General features: G+C 32.3%; 2 protein-coding genes across 3 annotated transcripts; both read left to right on the plus strand.

Moving 5' to 3' along the window:
• Window positions 1-182: 182 nt before the first annotated feature.
• LOC106450911 (agamous-like MADS-box protein AGL104) lies at window positions 183-4,874 on the plus strand. Of its 2 annotated transcripts, XM_048738045.1 has the most exons (12): window positions 183-576; window positions 715-768; window positions 859-891; window positions 995-1,013; window positions 1,098-1,159; window positions 1,293-1,320; window positions 1,412-1,473; window positions 1,580-1,840; window positions 1,977-2,139; window positions 2,227-2,980; window positions 3,070-3,696; window positions 3,811-4,874. In XM_048738045.1, exons 1-10 carry the CDS (start codon window positions 392-394, stop codon window positions 2,374-2,376), a joined length of 1,017 nt encoding a protein of 338 aa, XP_048594002.1. In that variant the 5' UTR covers window positions 183-391; the 3' UTR covers window positions 2,377-2,980; window positions 3,070-3,696; window positions 3,811-4,874. The 2 variants fall into 2 exon arrangements, with proteins under 2 accessions (XP_048594002.1, XP_048594001.1); XM_048738044.1 differs by having other exon boundaries at window positions 2,227-3,696.
• Window positions 4,875-9,532: 4,658 nt separating this feature from the next.
• Window positions 9,533-13,059, plus strand: LOC106425947. The gene is made up of 2 exons (XM_013866659.3): window positions 9,533-10,539; window positions 11,836-13,059. Exon 2 carries the CDS (start codon window positions 12,043-12,045, stop codon window positions 12,913-12,915), a length of 873 nt encoding a protein of 290 aa, XP_013722113.2. The 5' UTR covers window positions 9,533-10,539; window positions 11,836-12,042; the 3' UTR covers window positions 12,916-13,059.
• The last annotated feature ends 363 nt before the right edge of the window (window positions 13,060-13,422 follow it).

Below are 13,422 nucleotides of genomic sequence, written 5' to 3' on the forward strand. Positions count from 1 at the left end.
AAACTGAACCTCTTTAGATACAAAAAGACCTAAACCTGAAGTCTATAATAAAATAAAAAATATATATGTATAAATCATCTGGTCTTTAAATTCTAATTGTTTCAAGCCTCATAAGTTTTAATGTAGGCTCTAGAGATCTCCAACCAAAAAGTGAAAGGCTTAAGGATTTACAACAAAACAAAGGCAAGAGAGAGAAAAGAACTTAGTCAACCATTCTATTTTTAGTTCCTCCTAAAATGCCTAAACATATGCACCTTCTTCCACCTTCCCTATATTAACACTCTCCTCTTTCAACATATTTCTTTTTTTTTTTCTCTTTTGGAGATTACTTGATCAGCATTTCATCAAATTCCCATTTGTATGAAGAGAAACCTCTTCTTGCTACGTCAATATGGGTCGGGTGAAACTGGAGATCAAAAGAATTGAGAACACAACGAATCGTCAAGTAACCTTCTCAAAACGTAGAAATGGTTTGATTAAGAAAGCTTATGAATTGTCGATTCTCTGCGACATCGACATTGCTCTTATCATGTTCTCTCCTTCCGATCGTCTTAGCCTCTTTTCCGGCAAAACTAGGTTATTAATATCATTTAAACATTTTGGTCCATTAACATTAGCTTTCTTGGGTTTGGTTACGTAAAATGATAGATGTATACTACGTACATATATGCAGTGTGACCATATGATTATAAAATTCTTAATTTATCTCTTCAGGATCGAAGATGTTTTCACAAGGTTTATTAATCTCTCTAACCAAGAAAGAGAGAAGTAAGCTAACACCCCACACTAGCTTCCTTTCAATCACTTTTCAAGATTGTTCGTAACTTTTGACTTCTGTTTTTCTTTACTTTTTTTCAGTGCTCTAGTCTTTCCTGACCAGGATAGACGCCCGTAAGTATCATTTTTTTCTTAATTACATTACATAATCATTTGGGTCTAACAATTAATAAGAAAAATTAATTATTGCATATCTTTTACCTTTTTATATACGCAGGGACATCCAAAGCAAAGAGGTTCCACTGATCCTATTGAATCACTTTTGTTTTCTGATAGATTTGTATTTCTCTAATAATAATGATAATGTTATTACTTGACAGTATCTATTAAGGATTTTGCAGCAGCTCAAGACTGAAAATGACATCGCTCTTCAACTCACCAAGTCCGAAAACTTCCTTCTTATTTGTCTTTATAATTCCCATTTGATATTTTCTATTGTTCACCAACATACACATTCTGCTTTTCTAATCTAACTATACACTGTTTTTTTCTTCCATATACCAATTTGAATAAAGCCCTGCAGCTATCAAGTCCGATGTCGAGGTGATTAATCTTCATGTTCTCCATCGATAACTATAATATGTTTTAATATATTTGTCACTAATGAGTTTAATTGAGTCACTGGAAAATGTAGGAACTTGAGCAAGAAGTGTGTAGATTACAACAACAACTCCAAATGGCAGAGGAAGAACTAAGGTCTTTTTTGAAAACAATAACATGTCATATGTATATGCGATAATTTTATAAGATGTTAATTATTCAATATTAGGATACCTTAGTGTAACATAATATATATGGGCAGGAGATACGAACCGGATCCAGTAAGATTCACTAGCATGGAGGATTATGAAGTTTGTGAGAAGCAACTTCTCGACACGTTAACACATGTTGTCCAACGACGAGAGCATCTCGTAAGCAGCCATTTATCTTCATACGAAGCATCCACTATGCAACAAGGCATTGCAGGTCCTTTTGCAAACGGCGCCCTCGAAGGTTGGTTGCCTGAAAATGGACACAATCAAGTCAATTTATTTGATGCATCGGCTCATTCTAACCAACTCAGGTACTAATTAATAGTTTTCTAAGCTTCCTCAAATATTTATTTTCTTTCGAATCAAAACATCATAACATGCATATTTTTGCACATTTTCTTCATAAAAGTGATACACTTTTTTATTAAATTAATTATAATTTGACAGAGAATTGTCATCGGCTATGTACGAACCATTGTTGCAAGGTAGTAGCTCAAGTTCGAACCAAAACAACATGAGTGAATGTCACGTAACGAATCACAATGGTGACATGTTCTCTGAGTGGGCCCAGGCGTATTCATCATCGGCCTTGTTCCCTTCTATGAACCAGGTTTTTTTAATTTATTTGAAGAGAAGTAATTGTTTACACTAAGCAAAAGATGAATATTAGCATCATAAACATTTTGGCCAATGCCAGCATGGAAGTGTAGGACCCAGTATAGAGGAAATGATACCAGGTCAGCAAAGTGAAATCCCGGCAGTGACGACTATGGAGGCACCACAACAAGCTAAGCTTGAAATGGTCGACGACTATGAAACAAGAGTTCCACAGCTCAGTAGCCAATAATGTCAGAAACATGAGTCCATATATGTATTATTTATTTTATGTACACAATTTTATTTTTATGCTTCTACCCCCAAATACTTTTTCTTATTTGATTTGAGACGATGGTAAAAAAAAACTAATCGTCGTAATTGTATACCAGTTTTTGACAATAAAAATACCAGATACCCCCCCTAAATATTTTATATTTTAAAAAGTATCCTAAAATTTCGACACATTTTTGTTTTCGCTCAAAACATATTTTCCTATGTTTATCCTATCATTTTATTTTATTTTTAATCGAACGTTAATCTAACACTACTAAAAGTCGAATATGAAGAGTAAAGAGAGTGTCCACGTCGACCATTAAAATCAACCAATGAGGTTGCTTAGTTTTTCCACGTCAAACCGAATGGGACCGGTCTTGGGCTGTATTTTTTTTAACCCTGAAAAACAAAGAAACATGTTGATCAAAAGCCCTGGTCCGATAAAGTCGGATAACGTCGTGAATCTTTGACGTCTCTCTTCTCTTCGCTCTTTGGAAACCCTAAATGAATCTCTTCGACAACTCCTCCCTTCGCCGTTTCCCCTTCCTCAACGGATCAATCAATCGACACCGTATTCATTAGTGAGCAATGAATCCTCTGAGTTTCACATTAATGGATTCCTTTCGCCTTATCCTCTCTACCTCTCTTTATAAGTCTCTTCTTTTCACAGAATTGTTACAGAAAAAAAAAACACTCAAACGATGAATTCCAGCAGAAAATTCCAAAACGATCTTACCGCGAATAAACCAAACGGAAAAGACGTTGTCTCCTCAGAAGTCTCCGGCGATCCTAAGTCGAAGAAACCAAACGGCAAATCCGTTGACTCCTCCGCCGAGCCGCTATGTTCAATGATAAAAAGGAAGAGGTCGTCTCAACTGGAGATCTTCCCACGCTCATCTCAGACTCCAACGAGCAGGTAACTAATGATTTCACTATACTTTATTACTAAGATCAAAATAGAAACAACTAATGGTAGTCACCTCCGCTACTGACTGCTGAAAAAAGATCAAAGCTTTATTTTATTTTTTTCTCTTTTCTTCTTTGTATGACTGCGAAAGATTTTTCATTCTGTGTATTAACTGATAGTTCAACCGATTGCTTTATAACTACGATGTTATCTTATATTTTCTTCTCTTCGTTTTTGTTCTCTGTTTCTTTTTGTGTGAATCTAATTGATAAAAATGTTCCTCTTGGACATGTAAATTGGTTTCTGACTGGTGCTTGAAGCCTTGAAGATATACCTCTGTATATTGACTTCTCTCTATGAAAAATTACTCTTCTAAAAGGATGAGAGCAGGTAACTAAATTTTTTTAGCTTTTGAATATTTTTAGTTGTTGAATCTTTTACTGGTTTCTGCTTTGTAGCTCTCAAGCTGTTTTGATGGTCGTTACATGTTTTTGGATCTTGCAGTTTTCGGAAGCTCGATGGAGAGCTGGAAGATGCAGAGCAAAAGGTCCCGGAAAGACATTGATGACAATGTTCAGATATATATGAAATTCACTAATTCAGTTCATGGCTATTGAAGAGAACGATGAGATCTTGAGAGGTCTATGCGGAGAAGACGGTGTTGTTTATGCGATATGTGAATTGCAAGAGGAATGTGATTCTAGAGGCTCGTTGATCTTGAAGAAGTATATGGAGTTTAGGAAGCGAGCTAGGTTGGCTTCTGATATCAACAACTCTCCAAATTTGAATCTGCTTGCTGGTGGTGCTTCTGAAGGACCAGACCCGAGAGAAGTAGAGCTCTATGTGGAGGAGATACTCTCTCTGATGCAGTTAGGTGAGGATTACACAGAGTTCATGGTGTCAAAGATCAAGTCTTTGACGTCAGTTGATGCTGAGTTGTTACCAAAAGCTACGAAAGCGTTTAGAAATGGTAGCTTTAGCAAAGTGATTCAGGACGTGACGGGATTCTATGTGATACTAGAAGGGTTCTTTATGGTTGAGAATGTGAGGAAAGCCATAAGGATTGATGAGCATGTACCGGACAGCCTTACCACATCAATGGTGGACGATGTGTTCTACGTGTTGCAGAGCTGTCTGAGGAGAGCCATTTCGACTTCGAACATTAGCTCTGTGATTGCTGTGCTGAGCAATGCTGGTAGCTTGTTGGCTAAGGATTACCATGAAGCTTTGCAGCAGAAGATTAGAGAGCCTAACCTTGGCGCTAGGCTGTTCTTAGGTGGTATTGGTTGCATCAAGACGATGGTCGACTTAAAACCAAATCTCGCTTACTAACTAACATTATAGAAGAGAGCATCTATCAAGATCACGAGTTCGAATGCCATAAAAATAGCTACTTTTAAATGCTTTCTTATCTAAAACATGATGAGCTAAAAGCTCATAGCTTCTTAATTCCCTAAAAAAAGTTCTAACACATTGCATTACCAATAAATCATCTTAAATTTTTTTGTTAGTTGTACAAATAATTTTGTTCCTTTTAGTAATTTGAAAACGTACTTGAATTTTATTCATTTTAACTGAGCTGATTATAAACCTTCTCAAAATTCATTATTTATGGATTTGGAAGTTCATAAACAGGTATACACAGTGGGTTTTAGCTCCAGATATACACAAAACAAGCATCTATACTCAAACTATATCAACATTCATTATATAGATTAGGCGACAGAAAAACATTCCTTCTAGATTATTAAATTTTTTGATTAAAAAAAATAGATTATTAAATTATAATAAGACGAGAAACTTATTTGGTTACAAGTCCCAACAATCAATAAAAAGGAATAATAGATGATGAAATTTCAAATATATGGAAAATATAATTATATTTTTTATTTACATGAAACTGGTTAACGGATGGTATTCAGATAAAAATCATATTTCCATTGTATCTTAAACTTTGGCATAAATATAAATTTCAATCATCTCAGAAGGCTCGACTAAAAATATAATCCCTCTGATCAATCTCTTTGCCCCTCATTTTTAGAGAAAAAATAGATGAATACATTGGAGATAGTCTAAGACATGATCGACGTAAATGATCGACGTTGAAATTTCAGCTTTTCTGATTCTTACTATTCTAATGTTTCAATATAATTTGAATATTTCTTTTGCTTTATAATATAATGATTTGAAAGTCTTTTTTGTTTCACTATATAAATTGTTTTTATATTTCAATGTAACTTTATAATTATTGGATATTATGTGGCCAATTAAATTATGTAAATTACTGTGTAATTGATTAAATTAATATATTAAATGACAGTTTTCTAAAGTAATAACTTTTAAATATTACAGATTCTAATTAACTGATTACATTTTGAAACAAATAGAGTAATCTATAAACTAATTCTATATAGATATGAGGACAAAATTGTAAAATGTTATCACTTTGAATTTCTCTCATTCTGTGCATTCCTAATTGGAATGAGATAATCAACATCTAATATTATGTTACCCTCAGTATATTAGAAATTGTCGAACCGTAAACCAATTAAGGATGATGTAAGGAAGACGTAAAGATGTATTTCCAGTTATCACAACTTAATTATGTCCATACTTTCTAATATTATAATATCTCACCATATTAGTGGCTAAATAAGTTTTCTCTAGCACAAATACTCACTCTATTCTTGGAGTTTAAGTTTTTATATCTTATGATATTAGTAGTTTGCTCCAAAAAAAGAAACGGCGTACTGTACATTGTAATTGGAGAAAGAAAACAAATAAAAATCAACCGAAGACTTTTAAGGTATATGAAACAAAAATTGGAAATAGCAATTCTTTGTAACTAAAGAATAAGGCAATAAAATTGTAAAAATACAAAATAAAACAAAAAAATATACACAGAAAGAAAGATTTAGTAAAATCGTAATATAATTTCCATAATTGATAGTGCTCAGTTACACTAAAAAGTCTTAATTTACAACATACACAGTTTTATTTACATCTTTAAATCTATTATCTAATTAAAATGATTCTAAAAAAAGTGTCAGCATGAAGAGTTATAAAATATACGATAAAATTTAATACATAACGTTAAAAATACATTATCACTGATCACTAAGAAATCATGTTAGTGTAATAAAAATAAAATGACAACACATTTATTAAAACCATAGAACGGCACACAACAAAGTGTTATTAAATATACAAACTACAAATTAAATATGCTCAACGCAAACACACATAAAAATGAGACATCATATTTGAATATATTTAAATAAATAATTTTAAATATATTATATTCTTGATAATTTTAAAATTACTTAAAAAGAAAATAAATTATTAAAAAATTAATATACAAATAAAACTAAATCAATATTTTGTAACGTCAAAATAATAAATGAATAAAAATATATTATGTTAATAAAATAGATTTTAGATCTTAAAGACTTTTAATTTATGTAATATTACAAAATTCAAAAATTTTTTATTACAATTAATATTTTACCATTAGATCTATTAAAATAATATTCTAGATTGATATTCAATTATCAGTTTTCAACTATTACACGTAAAAATATTATTAAGTATGTTTTTTTTTTGAAAAGGGGGTTTTATATTTTAAGTAGGTTATTGGAGTACTTTTTCTTTTCTTGAATTTATTCGAGATGAGATTCCGATCTTTTAACTAAGATAATTTATATTCTATACATAATTATATTTTTTACATAACTCTAAAATCTCGGACTTGATTCTTAATATTTTATTAGTTAATTGTGTTATATATAATAGAAATACTTACTTTAAACTAAAAATATAAAAAAATCAAATTTAAAAATTAGTTATATATAATTTATTATACAAAAATTTATATACAAATAAAAATGATAAATGTAACAAATTTAAATATATTATCCGCGCGTAGCGCGGAGAAAGGATCTAGTAACAATAATAAAAAAAGAACTTTCAGTGCGCGTACTAATTAATTATCCACACAAAAACAAAATACAAGCTCATTTTATTTTAAAAGACCTTGAAACCGTAATTATAAATAATAACAGCTGTCGCCTGTTAGCATGGCATAAACAATTATATATTTAGTTTATTTTAAATTCGTGTGAATCTTCTTTCAAATTATGAAGACACGAGGAAGTACACATCCTTTAGATTCTTGACCGAGGAGGAAGTATACATCTTTTAGATTCTTGACCGAGGAGGAAGTACACATCCTTTAGGTTCTTGACTGAGTAGGAAGTACACATAAGACCGTACATCCCATCTAAAAAAAGTCAAAAGACAAATACCATATTGTTCACGTGTAAACCAAGGACACGTTTCAATTCTGGATTCTGATGATTCTTTTGTTCCCACTCCCACGTGTTCCATACGATTTTGTCATTCTCACCACGTGTTTGTAGATCTTCTCAGGTTTCTCTTCTTGAAGTTTATAGTTTGTACCAAACCTTGGTACAAAACCAAATGTAAGTCAAAATTTGGAATAGTATTTGGTTGTAGTAAACGTTTTGGTACAAAACCTGATATTCTCGCGGATATGCACTATCGAATGTGAAATAAGGTAGTGTGATATGGAGTGCCGGTCTTGAGCTATATTTTTCATTATATTGACTTCAAACATGAAAAGTTTCTTACAACCTAATATAGATAAAAAAAACGTTTCTTACAACCAAATACTATTCCAAATTTTTGACTTACCAAATCATTAACAAAAGAAAATAACTGTTAGTACAAAACCTTATTAGACTAATATAGAAATATTAAATCTTTGGTTTTGTACTAACAGTTATTTTCTTTTGTTAATGATTTGGTAAGTCACAAATTTGGAATATTATTTGGTTGTAAGAAACGTTTTGTTATCTATATTAGGTTGTAAGAAAATTTTCATGTTTGAAGTCAATATGATAGAAAAATATAGTTCAAGACCAGCACTCCATATTAGACATTCACACTATCTTAATTCACATTCGATAGTGCATATCCGCGATTGTAGAAATATAAATGCATGTACTATAGAGTATTACTGGTAATACTAAGATTTGAAGTAATCCTCCGGAATTGTGTACATGCCTACATGGTATTGAATTTTTTTTTGTTGGCACAATAATTTTTGATACTCTAGTTTCTCGACACATGTGAGTAAACAAAAACAAGAAATTACACCCTTCAATGGAAGGAAGAAAGGGCCAGACCAATAAGAAATCAATGATGGGTCGATAAAGAGCCCACTAAACACTATAGAATGAAGTCTAGCTAGTTTCAGGTAAAAACTCTCTCGCTCAAATAGCAGTCCTTCGTTAACATAGAAAGTTGAGGATTAGATTAAGGTGATCGATAATCTTAGAAGAGTCTGCAACATAGTTCCTTTCCGACAGTCAATATAGTAATTGGTTTTAGGCCTGATTTTCAATAATCTCACATTGCTCTATTGGAAGTAAGCTTGTAGAACATTTATGCATCGTGCAGAAGTGCAATGAAAATCTTGAAGCCGATATTATTATTTGTGTGTATGGATTGATAAACATTTTCCAAATCGCAAGTAATATTCCTAGTATTTATTCTAGTAAGTACTACATTCTTTTAAAGCATTAGAAGTTGATTGCTTTCTGACCATGATATGCCTTTTCTCGTGTTTCTTTTATAAACCTTTTAGAAATTTTAGACCTTTGTTCTATAATTTCTTCTTATGTCTAGGGTCAGTCCCTAATATATTCAAGAATCAAGACCTAAATCACTCTTTTCGAATAGAGTTGAACTAGTGACTTCGAAAAGTCTTAGTTATCACTTGATATTTTTGCTTGATTTGTTTATTGAATCTAATGAATCGAATCTAGGGGAAAGCCCCACAAGCCAAGCTCGATATTTTCTCCTCTTAGCAATTTTGAGTATCATCATTTCAGTTGATTAATATCACTCGTCTATGTTCCAAAATGGCAAGTTTGATGATGACCATCAATTCTTTTGTTTTTATGTTCTATAGTATTTATTCGCGTCTGACTAATGATAAGCTGCTTTGGGAATCATCAAAGCAAAAAATATTATTCTATTCACAAGAAGCCTTCTAGTATTATCTAACAAGAAAAATATCTTGGAGCTCATCTCATCCATTTGACTTTATTCTCGAAAATCTTTAAAACGTTTCCCTTGCAGATAACGTTGACCTCGGTACAGCTTGTGGCAAGCACCTCTGTGAGTCGATCCTGGTAAGTAAACTATTGAATACATTATACACTTGACTTCAAATTTATATGTTTCTTCACCGACTTCTACAAATCTAAAATTTACATGCATACTTAGTAACAACAATGAAATATTACAATGGTACATAATGCTGATATTAGAACTTTATCTCGTTTCAGGTGATCTCCCTGGTCATAATCAGTAAAAGTGATATAACTCTAATTTTCTTAAAACTTTTTGTTGGATTTTTTTTGTCCCTATTTTAATCGCGCCTCGGAGCTCACAAATTTGGTGTTGTGTAAGAGTCATACTATTCTTTGCATATTCATAATTTCACATATTGAACTTTTTAGTATGAACTCCAATAGATTTTATAAATAACAAGTCCAAAATTTAACTAAAAACTTAGTATCTGTAGACATGAATTTTATAAATGCTATCAAATTTATAACCATAGCTAGGTATCATAAAATATAAATAATTAACTTTAAATAAGTGATTAGATAGCCCTTCGTAAATATACAATTCTACAGAATTGCAACTTTAATTGAGTTGATTTACAATAACAACCCTTATTTATTTGCTAAGTTATGTCATTGTGGCTAAGTCATTATCCGTTGAATGAGAAAATAGTGAATGATAAATTCCAAAATATTTTGTTACCATGGACGCGCTGCAAGATAGTTAAAAGCTATCCATAACCCCACAAATTAGGAAAGGTTAAGGATTTACAGCAGGCGAGAGAGAAACGGCCCGACTTGGTTAAACATCCTAATTAATTCCTCCGCGTACGCCTAATTTTAAGCTTTTTTTCCTTTTTAAAATTCTACTAATTAATATTTCTTGATTATCTTTCCCTAATCCCATAAGATTAAATATTCGTGTTAATCCATATAGTATATCTTATCGATTCCGTTTCGATAAATTAAATCCTCTTCTGCTTCGTTGTGAGTGCGTGTCTAAGAGAACAAAAGTTCGCGTAACGTTCATCCTTCAACTTCACCAGAAGAAAATTCATTTGCTTATCCATGTCTACAGGTAAATTAATTACTAGATTCAATTATTATATCTCCTTTGTCGTTCTTTTCATTTTAATATTCACATTCAATCTGTTTCGTGTTTGATAACTATTCTATTTGATTGATGATGCACGACGATTCATATGATTACTTGATTAGGGTTTGATATTATTCTCATCCCTTCGTTTATTTATAAACGTTAATTCCTAGGTGCGACATGAGAATGTTCGTGATTATTCTAGTTTTTTTTTCTTTTGAGTTTGGATTAAAATGTGGTTTGGAAAGATAGATGCAGATTAAACAAATTCTTGGAACTTTTTCGTGGAAGTCGGCTATGTTGTTAAAAGGTGCATGTAGCTTGTTCGATTTGACCAATGCCTTTTTTTGTATAATTCAAATAATTAATTATCAAATCTTATCAGTCAACCTTGTTTATTTCGTGCATCTTTGTTGCTTTTTGCGTTCAAGAATAGACAGAATCTGGTAAAATGATAGAGAAAGTTAAAAAAAAAACGAAAACAATATTGAAGCTTAATGAGGTGAAAATAAAAAACGTGTAGCTATTTTGTTTTTATCATAACGTTTATAAAACTTTGGCAACAGATTTTAGCTGTTTTTAGTCTCCCTTCCTCTTTTTTTATACCGTTTATTAGTATCTGAAACCAGTTCTTCATGCGTAGACGTTTTGAAGATCATAGGCTCATAGCTTCTTCTTAGTAATTATCTTTTGAACACATCTTCTTAGTGATTATATACTGTTTTAACTCATCCTAATTCCTACATTTATTTCTAAGCCATTTTTATCATTTTTTCCTCTTTCTTTGTGTAGTTGGAAAGACCTGAATTTCTGCATCATCTTTGTATCTAACTAATTATTGGTTAAATACTTTTATATAAAACTTTGGGATGAAGGTTTTTAACTACAGCTGTAAAAGTTCTTCAAAAAACAAAAAAAAAAAAAAAAACTACAGCTGTAAACGTACGATTATATATTCAAGTTATCTATGCAAAATTAATCCTATTTTGAGAATTTTTTTTGAATTATGGTTGTTTAAAAAGAAATTTGAGGATCCCAGTTAGTGAATTAATATAGATACAATTATTTATATTTATTGGATAAAACAAATGTGTAAGGGAAATATCGAATTTCTAAGAAGTTGTAGAAGTTTTTATATCTTAGTCAATAGTTTATATGTGTATATATATATATATATATATATATTATTTTGTTTGGTAATGATTACATTTTAGTAAAAAAGTTTTACTTGGGTCTATTTTGGTCTAATATACATTTCCTTTTTTTTCCTTTTCACAGGAAAAAGACATTAAATGTCACAGATTCTCAGTAATATCTCAGAGACCATCCCTTCCATGACGCCATCACCTTCACTTAGCTGTCTCCCTATTTAAATTCTCTCCATGCAACTCTAACATCTCATTAAAACAAAATAAAATAAAAACAAAACCCACCAAAAATCATTTTTTCTGGGTTTTGTATTTAATTTATTTAAAATCTAGAAATATGGAGAGAGCCTCTTCTTCCTCCTCCAAGTCATCATCCTCCATGGGTTCTTCTTCTTCTGATCAAACCTCACATTTTGTGACGTCATCCATGCTTTCCCGAACGTCATCATCTTCTTCCTCCGCCTTTGGAGACTACATAGGAACGGAGAGCTGCTTCGACATCCTCGAAGAAAACGACGTCGTCTCTGCCCCCACCAAGCCTTCGAACCGCTATCGTTACGGAGGAAGGAGGAGAGAGGAAAGAGAAGCTAGAGCTGCGGCGGCGCGTGAATTTCCTCCACCGATACCTTTGCTTGCTCAGACGGAGAATCTCCTTCCCCACATGCCGTGGGTTCTGAAGCGTGTGGTGACGAGCGACGGGAGGCTTATTCTGAGAGAAGAGAAGGTTCGTCATCACGAGTATTTTCGTGCGCATAGAGCCAATGGCCGTCTCACTCTCGACCTTGTTCCACTAGACGACGACGTATTGGACCTTCCCCAAGAGCCCTCTCATTACCAATCTGACGAAGATGATCATAATGATGATTATGATGAGCATGAGTGTGATGATGATGATGATGATGTTGATGATCATCATCACGAGGTGGGTGATGACTTGGATGATCTGGCGGATAATGTTGATAAGAGTGTTATTATTACGGCATCTGATGATGATGATGGTGTTATCCATAACTATGATGAGGATAAGTGCAATGTGCATGGTGGTATTAAAGATGGATATAGGAAGACTATACTGGAGGTGGCGGCGGCTGAGGAGACGGTGGTGGAAAGCGGAGGGATGGTGGGAGGAGGAGGATCGCCGAGGGGAAAGTGTATGAAGTCTTGTTTTGTTGGTATGACAGTTCGAGAGATCAGACCAGTCCTTAGTTGATTAAAATTGTTACTTAATTAGTCCTTATTAATTAGCTAAGAAATATTACTATTACAGGTTAAAGAAACTACCGGCTTATAATATGAATATCAGAGTTCTTTTTTACAAAGTACTATTGTTTTCTTGTTTTGTAATTTCAGAATGTAATTCATCTTCGTCGAGGTTTTGTCTGGCCCGGTGAAAACTATAGAGAAGCGATACACTTGTAGGAGAAAATATTTAAAAAGCCAATCACAATCTCCTTTGGTTGTTTTAAAGGAAAATATTCAAAATATTGAATACTTATTCTGAAAGATAGAAAGGCAAAAGAAAAGAAGGGAAGGGAAACATAACAGCTAATACTGTTTTCATTTCTTGGAGGTAACTTATATAGGAACTGATTTTGAATTGACTTATACGGTTATACCTTAAATCCAGCGATTTTCTTCTATATTTCACTATAAAAATAATGAATATCTTTATATATAAATATATAAAATTCATGTAAGACAAAATATGTCAAGGAAG

Source organism: Brassica napus, chromosome A8 (genome assembly GCF_020379485.1).
Source record: "Brassica napus cultivar Da-Ae chromosome A8, Da-Ae, whole genome shotgun sequence".
Lineage (NCBI taxonomy): Eukaryota > Viridiplantae > Streptophyta > Magnoliopsida > Brassicales > Brassicaceae > Brassica > Brassica napus.

Bases quoted from the DNA above. Each gene is read 5' to 3' on its own strand.
- LOC106450911 (XM_048738044.1), top strand. From the start codon at position 392: ATGGGTCGGGTGAAACTGGAGATCAAAAGAATTGAGAACACAACGAAT. The intron at 769-858 runs GTAAGCTAACAC...ACTTTTTTTCAG, and splicing joins TCTAACCAAGAAAGAGAGAA to TGCTCTAGTCTTTCCTGACC. The intron at 2,140-2,226 runs GTTTTTTTAATT...GGCCAATGCCAG, and splicing joins TGTTCCCTTCTATGAACCAG to CATGGAAGTGTAGGACCCAG.
- LOC106425947 (XM_013866659.3), top strand. From the start codon at position 12,043: ATGGAGAGAGCCTCTTCTTCCTCCTCCAAGTCATCATCCTCCATGGGT.